The sequence below is a fragment of the Rhincodon typus genome, chromosome 2 (assembly GCF_021869965.1).
Source record: "Rhincodon typus isolate 14 chromosome 2, sRhiTyp1.1, whole genome shotgun sequence".
Classification (NCBI taxonomy): Eukaryota; Metazoa; Chordata; class Chondrichthyes; order Orectolobiformes; family Rhincodontidae; genus Rhincodon; species Rhincodon typus.
This window is the reverse complement of record NC_063333.1, coordinates 11,200,525-11,215,427: the sequence shown is the minus strand read 5'-3', so window position 1 is coordinate 11,215,427 and position 14,903 is coordinate 11,200,525. Positions and strand designations below refer to the sequence as shown.

General features: G+C 42.3%; 1 protein-coding gene across 1 annotated transcript in view; it reads left to right on the top strand.

The window, feature by feature from the left end:
- LOC109921859 (sodium channel protein type 4 subunit alpha-like) overlaps positions 1–14,903 on the top strand; it is a 1,322,739-nt gene that overhangs the window by 6,223 nt on the left and 1,301,613 nt on the right. The window contains 2 exon segments of the mRNA XM_048618339.1: positions 2,624–2,713; positions 6,047–6,175. Of these exon segments, the coding sequence (XP_048474296.1) occupies positions 2,624–2,713; positions 6,047–6,175 (219 nt within the window).

Genomic DNA, 14,903 nt, shown 5'->3' with positions numbered 1-14,903 from the left:
AGAGGGGGGTCAGTGGGAATAGAGAAGGGGTGGGGGTCAGTGGGAATGGAGAAGGGGTGGGGATCAATGAGAATGGAGAGAGGGGTCAGTGGGAATGGAGACAGAGAGAGGGGTCAGTGGGAATGGAGAGAGAGAGAGGTGTCAGTGGAAATGGAGAGAGAGAGTAAGGGGTCAGTGAGAATGGAGAGAAAAAGAGTCAGTTTTATGTGATTTGCTTCCCAGCTATTTCTCTGCACGGAGGGTATGTGAGTGGGGGGATAGGGAGAACATGGGGAGTGTACATGGAAGGGATAGGGAAGGTACAGGGAAGGTACAGGGAGGGGATAAGGATAGTATGGAGAGGGTATGGGGAGGGGACAGGGAGGGGATAGGGATAATATGGGGAGGGTACGGGGAGGGGACAGGGAGGGGACAGGGAGAGGATAGGGATAGTATGGGGAGGATACAGGGAGAGTACGGGAAAGGTACGGGGAGAGGACAGGGAGGGGATAGGGATAATATGGGGAGGGAACGGGGAGGGGATAGGGAGGGGATAGGGATAATAGGGGGAGGGGACAGGGAGGGGACAGGGATAGTATGGGGAGGGTACAGGGAGGGGACAGGGAGGGTATGGGGAGGGCTCAGGTAGGGTAGAGGGAGGGTACGGGGGGAGGTTATTGGGAGGGTATAGCATTGACTATGCAGCCTGTGTGTGTCGGTTAGTTATTAGCACAAAGCCAGTTTCAGCACCTCCGTCGCCTCCCTGGATCACATCACACATTGTCACTGTCACAAGTTTCCATGTCATCTGAAGAGCTTGCCAATCACTGCGAGGGTGTCTTTGAGAGCCAGAGAACAGCTCCAACTCGGTGAGCATTGGTTTGAGGTGATGTTCTGAATTGCTCAAGCCCCCGGGAACTGGAAGAGGTCAGGAGCTGATTGGTGATCTGAGCCTTGTCACATGGTGACCCTGGCACTGTCTGTGAGGAAGGCTCGGTAAGATCTACGACTGGTATCAGCTCCACCAGGAGTGACAATTACACACACCAGGAATTTTCGAGTGAAGTTTTTTTAACATGGGAGTGGGGTAGGTGGAGAGGGGTGACTTTGTAGCATTGCATTTACCACCCTGTCCTGACTGAGCAGGGGACCCCCTTCCATATGTGTATTAGGAGCAGATTGACTGCTCCCCTCCTTTGGCTGCACTTAGACACATCTTCCAAAGCCATCAAATCTCAAAGAGGGACTCACCTTACAGAGCCCCTGGCCAAGGTGTAGAGACACCACCACTGCTGTACACACCTTCAATATTGAATAAATGTTTGAGGATGAAAGATTATTGGATGTTATGCAGGAATGTGGAGTTGAGGTTAAAATGCCCTGATCTTATTGAACGATGGAGCAGAGTCAAAAAGCCAAGCGGCCTACATTTATTCCTCTTTCACATGTTTATACAATGTCTATTTTTCTTCCAGTCTTTCCCCCCCAGTTCCTTTCCCACATCCCGTCAACCATGGGCTTGTCTCGTTTGTACTTTACTGCCGGCCTTAAAGCACTTGGAGGTGATCGGTGCAAAGTGCTAAATAAATTCAAGCCATTCTTTCTTTTAAAAACATCCAACAAACATCTACCTGAAAAACAGAGAACACCGTGCAGAGGAACTTTATTGCAAAGGGACCAAGCAGAGAGGACCTCAGTTTTGTGGAGAAATGAGGAAAGCTAGCTTTGACCTCCATGTGCAAAGGCACATGGGGGAAGATTGAATTGTTCAATGTCACAAGGGACTTTAGAAAAAAGAATGAGAAATTGTTTCTAATGACGAAGAGGTCAATAAGCATAGGACACGTCTGTAAGATAATTGGTGAAAGAAGCCGACATGGGTGAAAATTGAATAGATTTTGAAACAGTAAAGTAGCCGGGCTAAAGGAAAATAGCCAGGAGAATGGGACTAACTGCACAACTGTTTCGAAGAGCACAAGATTTTGCGATTCTATAAATGAAGGCAATGGGAATGTGTGTGTTTTATATATATATATATATAAAAATGCGAGCGTGTGTGTGTTTTATATACGTATGCGAGTGTGTGTGTTTTATATATATATATGCGAGTGTCTGTGTATGTGTTTTATATATATATATAAATGCGAGTGTGTGTGTGTTTTATATAAGTATGCGAGTGTGTGTGTGTGTGTTTTATATATATATGCGAGTGTGTGTGTGTGTGTGTGTGTTTTATATATATATGCGAGTGTGTGTGTGTGTGTGTGTGTGTGTGTATGTATACGAGCACGCACACCAGTGAAGGCTGGGAGACCTGACCATTGTCCCATATCCCAAAGGGCTCTTGTGGTGTGGTGGTAGTATCCCTACCTCTGAGCCACAAGACCCAGGTTCAAGTCCCATCTGCTCCAAAGGTATGCAATAACATCACTGAACAGGTTGATGAGGAAAATATTCTAACCCTAATTGGACAATGTTCAGCAGGTGGGAGAGGCCCATAATATAACTCTGTAAGGTTGCCAGTTGGTATCACTAATTCAACAGATGAAAAATTATAATGAATCTCACTACTTTCTTATTTAAAAGAAACGCATTGGAAAGCAAGATTGAGTGTTATAAACTTTCTCCTTAACTCAAATTCCACATTGTTCAATATATTCATTATGTGTACTATTTTGACCAATTGTGTGTTCATGACCATGTCTGACCCTGCCCCATGGACAAAGAATGTTGAGTGAGTATGAAGCCATGTTCCTCGCTAATTTGTTTTCTAAACAATTTGTGAACAAACCTTTTAAAGACTGTGCTCTTTCTCTTTTGCTACTGCCCAAAATTCCTTAAATAATATTGACCTTTGAACTGTGCCCTTATCTGTCCCAATGAAATGCTTTACCAGGTCTATCTTTGACTTGTGACTCCTAGCTGGCAAGTAAGTTTATATTTTTAAGTATACCAAAGTTCATAATTTGCTAGCAACATACACTCATGCTGCATCGAACTGAAATCATGATGCGACCAAAGTTGTATTTCATTATCAAAGATGGTTTGCTCCCTGCCTGAATTTTCATTAAAGGAATTGAACAAGACCTTAAATAGTTACCAATGAGACTGAAGCTCTCTATAATTCTACATTACGCTGTTGACATTACTGTCATCACTTCATCAAAGCAACAGTTCAATGAATTCTATCAATTCCACTTTGCTAAACAATGGTAACTGATTTAAAAGGGGTTTGAAAGTTGAACAGTTGCAAATGACTCTTTCTTCCTTTAATGAAGAGGCTTGATCGATGATCTAATTGCTTACCTCCAAAGGAGTTTTGGAAAATGATGTTTCTATCAAAAGCAGGGGTTCATTGATACTTAGCATGAAATGAACCCTGGGAGTCATTTCCCATCCTTAAAACGAGAGATCAGAACATACCTCTCAACTTGAGACCTTCAGAGTGTGATATGCACAAGGGAACAAGGACTGGAGATGGGTCAGAAGTGCCTGAGAGAGACCCATTCACACAACGGAGGCTTGAGACAGATTTTACCCAGCGTCGGTTTTCATTCGTTTAAAGTGATGTGCCAACGAAGTAAGGGTGATGTGAGACAAAAAGAAAGAATTTTTCACACAGCGATTAGTTAATGTCTGGAATGTGCTGCCTGGAAATGTGGTGGAGGCAGGTTCAGTTGAGAGAGGGTTGGATAATTATTTGGATAGAAATGGAGTACAGGGATATGGGCAAAGCCAGGCGATTGACACTAGGTAATAGAGCCAGTATGGGACAATAGGCTGAATGGCCTCCTCCTGCACTGTAACAACTCTGATTCTAACACTGATACAGCCTTTTAGGACTGAGATGAGGTAGAATTTCTTCACTCAGAGGATCGTGAACCGTTGGGATTCTCTGTCCCAGAAGCTATAGCATACTCTTTATTTGGAAACTAAGATTGATATTTTCTACAGATTATAACCAATGAAGGACATGGGGATAGGGCTGGTACTGGAATAGAAGGCCGATCAGGGTCTCATTGAATGGTGGAGCAGGCTCAAAGTGGCTGAATGGCCTATTCCTGCTACTGAACCTTAAGTTCTGATTCAGACTTAGAGAGAAGGACGGGCTTAGCTCTTTCCTGTCCCTTAGAATTTGCCTGCTAATGATTATCTTATTCCACTAAATAAGGCAGAGCATATTAAAGAGTGTCTTTAGGAAAGCAATCAGTTTGTTGAGCAATGCACAGTTCCTACATAAGATTCATGCTCTCATTTTAAACACGGTGGTTCCAAATTTACTGACGGGCTGACATATATTTATGTTGCCAACTTTTCTGACATAGTTTGGCGAGAGCTGTCAGCGTGAAGCAGGGACCCAAACCAAACAACTAAAAGCTTTTCCATTGTCGGTCACTAAAATGTACTACCCAGGGAAGATAAGGCACTTCCTGACCGGGAGATTATTTGAACATTGTTTTTAACATTGCCTACATTCTCTGGAGTGCTTTAGTGGTGGTAAAATGGTCACCATTGCAAAAGATCTGTGATACATATTCATTGATACTGCTTCGTAGTCTCTGCATCAATTCTGGACATGGGGCTTATATCCTCAGTTGTAAAAAAAACATGGCCTACCTGTGCCTGACAGAAGGACTGAAATGTTGAGGCTTGATGTCAATATGAACTTTCAAATCTGAAATTGATTGATACTTTATTATCTACTCTTACCAAGGTGAGTTAGGATGCAGATCAGGGCAGAACAGGCTCGAATGGTTGAACAATCTCCTCCTGTCCCTAGGCGTCAAGCCTTGGGCCTACTATAACCTCAGCACTACTTAGCCACTGCCCCAGCCTCAGATATGCTTTTGGCTCAACTGCTTTTTGTAGGTCCAAGAGAAGTTTGGTTTGGGAGAACAGGCCCCACTTAGGCCCCGTGTTATGTGCAAGAATTGTTTTAATTTCTTGTGATTTGGAATGACACAATTAGTCAGTTCCATCACAGATGTACAAATTAAGATGGAGAAGAATTATCTAGCAACACAAAGGGTAATAGAGTTACCTATTACGGCATGATGGCTCAGTGGTTAGCATTGCTGTCTCACAGCACCAAGGACCTGGGTGTGATTCCACCCTCAGGTAACTGTGTGTGTGTGTGAAGTTTGCAGGTTGCCTGCGGGGGTTTCCTCCAGGTGCTCCGCTTTCCTCCCGCAGTCCGAAGATGTGCAGGGTAGGTGGGTTGGCCATGTTAAATTGCCCATAGTGTTCAGGGATGTGTAGGCTAGAGAGATTAGCCATGGTAAATGTAGGGTTTGGGGATAGGGTAGGAGCTTGGGTCTGGATGGGATGCTCTTTGGGGGGTTGGTATGGACTCGATAGGCCAAATGGCCTGCTTCTTCACTGTACGGATTCTATGATCTAATTCAATAGGAAACAGTTTTTAAAAAGTCAAATAGACTTCTGGAGAATGTGAGATGGACGATTGCAATCAGGGTGATAGGGCACGATTTTATCATAAGGGAGATGCTTATTGATCAGGTACGATCTTCTCTCCGTTTCCTTCAAAGTTCTAGTGTTCTTGTCTATGTGGTTGGTTTTTGACAGGATGTGATAGATTAATTAAGCAGACAGAATGGGCAATTCTTTCACAGTAACACTGTGCGTACAATTTTCTGAACTAAAGTCTAACAGAGCAAATACAATGACGGGGAAAATGATCAGAAAGTGAACCTTGGTTGAGATAGTTGAGAGATATGGTCTACAATCACTGATACTGGCGAGAATAATACTGAATGCTTCATATTCTCATCCCTCTTCATTGACTTGTCCGAAGATGCACTCTTTCGTATAAAGTGACTTGCAAAATATTGTCCATCCCTGACTTGACGGCCACCAATTCATCGAGAAAGTGTTTTGAAGCTTGCGTTCATTGTTAAGGCTGACAATCTCACTGCTTCTCCACCTTGCTGTCTGCCATCTTCTATCCTGAGGTACCGCACAAGGTGGCTCATGTTGTGCCTGAGCCGAAATGCAACAGGACTCCCTTCATCGCTTGCTAATGTTGTTCATTTCCAAATGCTTTAACCAGGTACACTTTCACTGGCATTTACACTTTTGAATCAATGATAAAAATATTGGCAAGAGGATTCTGCATTGATGAGTTCACCTTCCTTCGAGATCCATGGAATTGGTTGGATTTCAGTGTTATTTTAATGGCGTAAGTAATAAAATAAATTCTGCGACAATTTCCTCATCTTTCTCCCCCTTCCACTTGCACTGTTTCTGAATGGAATCTCCAGACCGTTGTTGTATTTAATGGTTTTTGTCTGTTCTGTCGTTGCTTCCTCTCGTGCATGGCTGATTTTTGCTGTTTTTTCCTTAACCCACCTCATACCCCGCCCCAACTTCCAGAAGTTTCTCTGCGTCATTTTAAATCACTTTGTATTGCTTCTTTGTTGATGGTCCAGCAGAATGTTAGATGTTAGTCATGGATAAAATAAAACGAAGAACTGGGGTGCTGGAGATCTGCTGGAGAATCTCAGCAGGTCTGGCAGCATCTGTGGGAATCAAGCAGAGATAGCGTTTGAAGAATGCCTCAAACTTTTTCAGTTCTGAATGAGTCCGTACTGGACTCAAAACGTTAATTCTGTTTCTCTCCCTACAGGTGCTGCCAGACCTACTGAGCTTCTCCAGCATTTTCCACCTGAGTCGAATCGTAGCATCCACAGTATTTTACCTCTATGCAATAAAGAGAAAAGATCAGGGAAGCAGTTTTCTGGCAGTATGGTGGCTCAGTGGTTAGCACTGCTGCCTCACAGCATCAGGGACCTGGGTGCAATTCTACCCTCGGGTTACTGCCTGTGTGGAGTTTGCATTCTCCCTGTGTCTGTACGGGTTTGCTCCGGTTTCCTCCCACAGTCCAAAGATGTGCAGGCTAAGTGAACTGGCTATACTAAATTGTCCCATAGTGTTCAGGGGTGCGCAGGCTCGGTGGGTTAGCCATGGGAAATATAGGGTAGGGGGATGGGTTTGGGTGGGATGCTCTTGGGAGGGTCAGTGTTGGCTTGATGGGCTGAATGGCCTGTTTCTACACTGTAGGGATTCTGTTAAAAAAACCATTCAGATCACAGACATTGATCAGTTGTTTACTTTAAGTTTCTCTCGACAGCTTTTGACCCTTAACCAAGGGCGCAAGTTTGTGGGTAATTTGATTCTTAGTCTTCACTGGTTGAGGATTCACTGTTTCAGATTTTCCGAAGATGATTTTTATGCCCGTTTTCCTTTCAACAAGGGAAGTAGCAGAGAAAGAAGTTTGCAGCAAAATAGTGAGTGAGAACAGCTACTGGGAGATTTTCTATTACATTTTCACACAGGAGAAAGAGAGAGAGAGAGATTGACCTGTTTTCTCTTTGAAGCTAGAACTTTCTTTTCTATTGTCTATCTGTATGGCTGTTGCCACTTGCTCAGAAACCAAAGAAGTGGTTGTTACTACGGTGAGCCCTCCTGAGCCCATAGCAGATGGTCCTGATGGAAAAACCAATCAAAAGACTTTCTCTAAGCATGGTACCGATGGGTCTAGTTTCCTCTAACTGCTTGAACAAAGCAACATTGTAGATACAACTCACACTGAGTTCCAGTAACTCTTTATTAAAACTGTAGCTGTTTCTTCCAAGGTTTCCTTGGTTTAAAGCAGTATCTGCCCCCAGTTTCCAGTCCATGGGTATTTCTCACCTCGGATTTACCTCTTTTTGCAACCACTTTAAATCTGTGCCCTCTTGCTTTTGATTCTTTTATAACTGGGAGTGTTCTTTTTTCTCTGTCTACTCAGTCCAAACCTCTCCTGATTTTGAAATTTCACCCTCGCCTTCTCCTCTTCAAGGAAACCAGTCCCAAATTCTCCGACCTATCCTCATCACTGAAGAGTCCTCCCTTGGAACTATTCTTGTAAACCTCTTCTGCACCTGTCTCCAAGATGTTCACACCCTCCCTTTAGTGTGGTGTCCTGAACTGTAGACTATACTCCAGCTAAGGTCTAGCAAGTATCTTATAGAGATACAGCATAACCTCCTTGCTGTTATGCTATATGACCTGATTAACAAAGCATAGGATACCATGTGCTTAATTAGCTGTTCATTTTACCTGTCCTACTACTTTTAATCATTCATGCTCATATGCACCAAGGTCTCTCGGCTCCTGCCACTCTTTAGAATAGTACCTTTTGTTTTATACTGTCTCCCCATGTTCCTTTGACTGAAATGTACATTTCTCTGCAGTGATCTCTGTCTACCGCTTTTCTGTCCATTCCACCAACTTGTTCATGTTTATTTGAAATTCTATGTTTTGCACTTCACAGTTGACAATTTTCCAAGTTTTGTATAGTCTGCCAACTTTGAAATTGTGCCCTGAGCTCCAAATTCATGAATAAAAACCAGGAAGAGCAATGGTCCCAATACCAGCTACATTACAAACTTCCTGCAGGCTGAAAAATATCCATTACCCCTTGCTACCTGTTTCTTATCACTCAGCCAGTTCTACATCCACATTGCTACTGTTTCTTCTGTTCCTTGAGTTATAGCTTTTGCCACACATCTGTTGTATAGCTCCATATTGAATGCCTTTAGAAAGTCCACGCACACCACATAACACCATGTGTTACCTCTTCAAAGAACTCCAGCAAGTTAATTAAACATGATTCTCCCTCGGGAAATTCATACTGACTGTCCTTAATTAACCCACATTTGTCCACATGACTATTCACGCTATCCTGAATAACTGTTTCTAGAAGTTTCCCTACCTCTGAAATTAAACTGACTGGTCTGTAACCGCTGGGCTTATCATAGAGTCATAGGGTCATACAGCAAGGAAACAGTACACAGCGAACATAATCCCAAACTAAACTAGTCCCACCTGCCTGCTCCCAGCCCACACCCATCCAAACCTTTCGTATTCGTGTACTTATCCAAATGTCTTTTAACTATGTTCAGCTCCATCATTTTCCCAGGAAGTTTATTCCACATGCAAACCACCCTCTGTGTAAAAAAATTGCCCCCATGTCTTTTTTTAAATCTCTCTCCTCTCACCTTAAAAATGTGACCCCTAGTCTTGAACCCCTCCATCCTAGGGAAAAGACACCTACCCTTAACCCTGTCTATATCCCTCATGATTTCATTATTGCCTCTGCTTCCTTGGTAAAGATAGATGTAAAGTATTAATACCTCAGCTTAGTCTCCTGCATCCATGTGTAAATCTACCTTTTTTGTCGCTAATTAACCAGGCTCCTTTTGCCATCTTTTGCTATTTATAGATATTGGGAGGAAGGGAAGCACGTTTGTGCATCAGTTTCAATAATATACATGGACATTCTTTTACAGTTTAGCAGCTTAAGTATAGCAGGTAGTGTGTGGTACTGAGGTGCACAGTCCAAGGAAATTCTCAGATCCGTATGCCGGGGTGGGGGGGAGCGCAGAGAATTGATCCCAGTAAGCATGTCATTGGCTGTCCTGCCCTGTGTTAGGAATACAGTGAAGAAAATCAACTGGAATTCCTGCTCCTGGTCATGGTCCAGTTTCATTGTTGGAGAGAACATTTCCTGGTTGTACCATTAAGAGTCACAGTCGCATTAAGTGTCATATTTCTTCCAGTCCCAGTGGGATATTGAGTATGAGCTATAAGGAAAGGCTAGAAAAACCGGCGTTGTTTTCTCTGGAATGGGGGGGAGGCTGAGGGGAGACTTGATCGTAGTCTATGACATTATGAGAGGCATTGATAGAGTTGACGGTCAGAATCTTTTTCCCAAGATTAAGATGTCTAATACTAGGGGGCATTTATTTAAGGTGAGGAGGGAAAGTTCAAAGGAGATGTGAGGGGCAAGTCTTTTTTACACAGAGAGTTGGTAGGGATCCGGAACGCACTGCTAGGGCTGGTGGTGGAGGCAGATACGATAGAGGCATTTAAGGGACTTTTATAGAAGCACATGAATATGCAAGGAGTAGAGGGATATGGACCAAGGGCAGGCAGAAGGGATTATTTTCATTTGGCTTCATGTTCAGCACAACATTATGGGCCAAAGGGCCCGTTCCCATGCTGTACAGTTCCATGTTCTATGATACGCAGGAGTGTGACATAGGAGAGTATTTGGAAAAGATAAAAATAACCTATTAACTAAAAGTTGAATTTAATCTTGCCAGTATGAAGCAGTTTGAAGCAAGGATTATAAATTTGCGTTTATAAACAGTTACAAGTTAACCACGTTTTGAAACATAATGGAGCGTGTTTTATTGCACTGGATAACTTAATTCCTCTACCCGATCAAGAATATTAGCCATCAGAGAGACCTCGATGCTCTTTTCCCATCATTGGTTCAGTCTCAAACAGCCTGAGGCAGCTGCTGGTTTGTTTATATATAATATTGATTTAAAGCTAAACCAAAAGGGGAAATAACAGACACAACAGGGTCAATAGCCAGGATGCAACATAATGTTCTGCAGGATTCATAACAGAAGGTAATCCACAGGATCAATAAATAAGTTGCTTATTGTTTCGAACTGAAAGTGGTGTTAAGACCATCAAGAAGTTCCCCAATATCTCACATGGGCTCTAAGGGTTCTGATATTTATAGCTTGACTTTTTATTTGAAGATAAGCTGACCATCAGTCCTTGCTGGCTAAAGTTGTTTGGATGTTCTATGACATGCAAACATAAATATAGAGTTTCTCTTATTTAGTAAGGTCGTGGCTGATCTGATTGCAATCTCAAATGCATATTCCTGTCCGTCCATTTGCTTCCCAAGAATCTATCAATACAAGCCTTAACAATATTCAGACTCTGATTTCACTGCTTTTGAGGAAGAAAATTCCAAAGATACACACCCCTTTCTCCTCATCCCTGTCTAAAATGGGTAATCTTTTAGTTTTAAATATTGGCCCCTATTTCTAGATGTTCCTGCTCTGTCAAGACCTCTCAGGGCCTTATATGTTTCAGTCAACCACATGGGAGATTGGTTAGCAAGGTAAGATCACGTGGGATCTGGGGGGAGCTAACCAATTGGATACAAAATTGGCTTGAAGGTAGTAGACAAGAAGTGGTAGTGGACAGTTGTTTTACGGACTGGAGGCCTGTGACTAGCGGTGTGCCACAAGGTTCAGTGCTGGGTCCACCGCTTTTTGTTATTTACATAAATGATTTGGATGTGAATATAGGAAGTATGGTTAGTAAGTTTGCAGATGACACCAAAGTTGATGGTGTAGTGGACAGTGAAGAAGGTTACCTCAGAGTAACAATGGGATCATGATCAGATGGGCCAGTGGCCTAGGAGTGGCAGATGGAGTTTAATTTAGATAAATTGCTGCATTTTGATAAGACAAATCAGGGGAGGACCTATACAATTAATAAAAAGATCCTGGGGACTGTTGCTGAACAAAGACACCCAGGGGCATAGCTGCATAGTTCCTTGAAAGTGGAGTTGCAGGTAGACAGGGCGGTGAAGAAAGCCTTCGGTACGCTTGCCTTCATTGGTCAGTGCATTGAGTACAGGAGTAGGGATGACATGTTGCAGCTGTACAGGACATTGGTGAGGCTACTGGTAGGATATTGCATTCAGTTCTGGTCTCCCTGCTATAGGAAGGAAGTTGTTAAACTTGAAAGGGTTCAGAAAAGATTTACAAGGATGTTGTTAGGGTTGGAGGGTTTGAACTGTAGGGAGAGGGCGAATAGGCTGGGGCTATTTTCCCTGGAGTGTCAGAGGCTGAACGGTGACCTTATAGAGGTTTATAAAATCATGAGGGGCGTGGGTACGGTAAATAGACAAGGTCTTTTTCCCAGGATAGGGGAATCGAAAACTGGAGAGCATAGCTTTAAGGTGAGAGGGGAAAGATTTAAAAAGGACCCGAGGGGAAATGGTCGAGGAGTGGCAGTTGGAGTTTAACTTAGGTAAATTGCTGCATTTTGATGAGGCAAATTTTCATGCAGAGAGTGATGCATGTATGGAACGAGCTGCCGGAGGAAGCGATGGAAGTGGGTACAATTATGACATTTCAAAGGCATCTGGTTGGGTACATGAATAGGAAGGGTTGAGAGGGATATGGGTCAAATGCTGGCAAATGGGACTAGATCAGTTTAGGATAGCTGGCCAGCATGGATGAGTTGGGCCAAAGGGTCTGTTTCCATGCTGTATGACTGTAAATGGCCACTTATTCCTCGAAACTCCAGTGGATACAAACCTAACCTGATCAACCCTTCCCTATAAGTCAACCCATCCATTCCAGGTATTGGTCTGGTAAACCTACTCTGAACTGCTTCACCAGCATTTCCAACCTTCCTTAAATACTGTGCTTTCCTGTACTCAGGCAGTACATGATGAGTTTTCTCATTAAGGTTTGATGTTTGTTAAATGCCAACATAACTAGGTGCACATGAATAAAACACAGCAGTCTTGCAGTCTTTACTCCTTAAGAATATATAATCAGCTGCAATAAAGATTTGGTGTCCATCTCACTTTTTATCAAGCATTGTTGATCGTGATTCATTTACATCGTCTTGAGAGGGATATATGTTCTGGTCACAATTGTCAGCTTCTTATGGAACAGGAAGCCTAACAAGCCCTGTCTCAGTTTGACTGAACAATCTCACTTACTAAGTTTGTTATCACATTCACACAACGCTAATTCTTTCCAGAGATGAATTGTCTCTTGGATCCATTTGTACTGTTTGAGGGAATGACTCGTGCTTGTTCCTCCATTTATCTCCGGTGAAAACATTTCTCGAGTTCCCATTCTCATTCTTCACCTTGTAATTTGTGTCTCTTCCTCCCACGTATCTGAACCCTTTGACACGGTGAGCAATCTGTCAAGATTGTTAAGATGTTGAGATTCAAGGATTAAGTCCCTCGGGATCTGGTAATGTCTTAGGCCACAGTTCCAACAATTTGCTGAGTACCTCTTACCTGGCCATTATAGTTTTCTTGAGTATTTCCCTCCTTTCCATTTCCTCATTTATCACCATTCATGAAATGTTACTTGTATTGTCCACAGTGCAGACTGATGCAAAATATTTATTAAATTCACAGTGTGTTTCCTTATTTTCCAGTAGTAATTCTCCAACCTGATTTTCTATAAGATCAACATCACTTTGTTATCCCTTTTTAAAATATTGTTAGAAACTTTTACTTTCTGTTTTTACATGTCTGGCTAGCTTTCTCTTGCACCTCAATTCTTTCCCCTTTATTAATTTTTGCACATTCTTTGCTGTTTTTAATACTCTATTAAACCTTCTGACCTGCCACCTCTCTTTGCACCATTATATTTAACTTTTCTAGTTAACCACAGATGCTAGGTCTGACCCTTGGAATTTTTGTTTCTTTTAGGAATGTATCTGTTCTGTGCATTCTGAAATATCCCCTTAAATATCTGCCACTGCATCTCTGCTGACCTATTGCTAATTTGCTAATTCACTTTATGCTTTCATGCACTCACAATTGCCCTCATTTAAATCTTTAAAACAGAGTCTCGTACCCACTCCCACTCTTCCTCCAGCTGAATATAAAATTCAAGCATATTATAATCACTTCTACCCACAGATGCCTTCACTAAAAGATTATTAATTAATCCTGTCTCATTGCAAATGCCACGTCCAATGTAGCATGCTCTCTGGCTGGCTCCAGAACATACTTTTTAAAGAAATTATCCTGCTATTACTCTATAAGCTCTTCATCTTGGCTATCTTTGCCCATCTGACTATTCCAGTCGATGTGTAGATTAAAATCTCTCATGATTATGATGATATTCTGACCACCTCTCATTATTTCTTTCTTTATGTGCCACCCTCCTGGATGGTTACTCTCAGTGATTTCTTGCCTTTATCATTTCTTATGGCTACTAAACTTTTCCCACACTTTGGTTTCCTGAACTTAGGTCCTCATCAATCTTCCTTGTTACTTCCTCAAAGGAATTCAATCAAGTTTCTTAGATTGGAGTTTCCTTTAACAAATCTATGTTCACTGCACCTGGTGAATCTGTGCTTTTGTAAGTGAGAGTTAAACCTATTTGTCGGGATTCCTTCCAATACTTAGCCCACTACTGTAGTTAGACAGACTCATCTGTGATTATTCAATCTCTCTCTCACTTTTTAAAGAAAGGTACAATGTTACAATGTCCAATCCTCAGGGTCCATACCTGTATGCAGTAATCTGCTATTTGCTCTCTGGAATTTCTTTTTAACAGCCTAGTGTACATTTATCTGCTCCTGGTGATTTATTCATTTTCACAAATGCTACTCCCATTAACACTTCCTCTCTCCCTATATTTACCACATCAATACTGCATACTCCTCCATAACTATAATATCTGCACTGTCCCCTATTTTTACTGAAGACACATGCAAAGTATTGATTAAGAATAATATCAACACCTTCCCATCTCTACACATATACACATGTTATTACAGGCCCTGATTTTTGCTTGGTTACCTTCATACAGTTAATGCATGGATAATTGGATTTGATTTGATTTGTTGTTGTCACATGTGCCTAGGTGCAGTGAAAAGTTTTGTTTTGAGAGCAGTACAGGCTGATCATAGGGTGCTTAGACAGAGTGAGCCATGCAAGGTTACACTGCACAGGAGGTGCGCAAAGTAAGATCAACATTATTTGAGGTTAGAGAGGTCCATTCAGCTGTCTAATTCCACCTTTGACTTCACCTTAATGTTACATAGCATATTCTTTCGCACTCTCAATTTGCTTTCCTAATTTCTTTTTTGATTTTGCCTTCCACTTTGTGGCTTTCTGTAGGATTGAACTCTCGGGATCAGACATGAGCTTTATTTTCTGCCTTATCTCTGCTGTAGGGTTCTTGATATCCAGGGGTTCCAGATTTGGCCGTCTTACTGTTCAGCAACTTATCCTTCCTGCAGCCCCAGTTGGCTTTATTTTATGCATTCATCCATCCATTCAT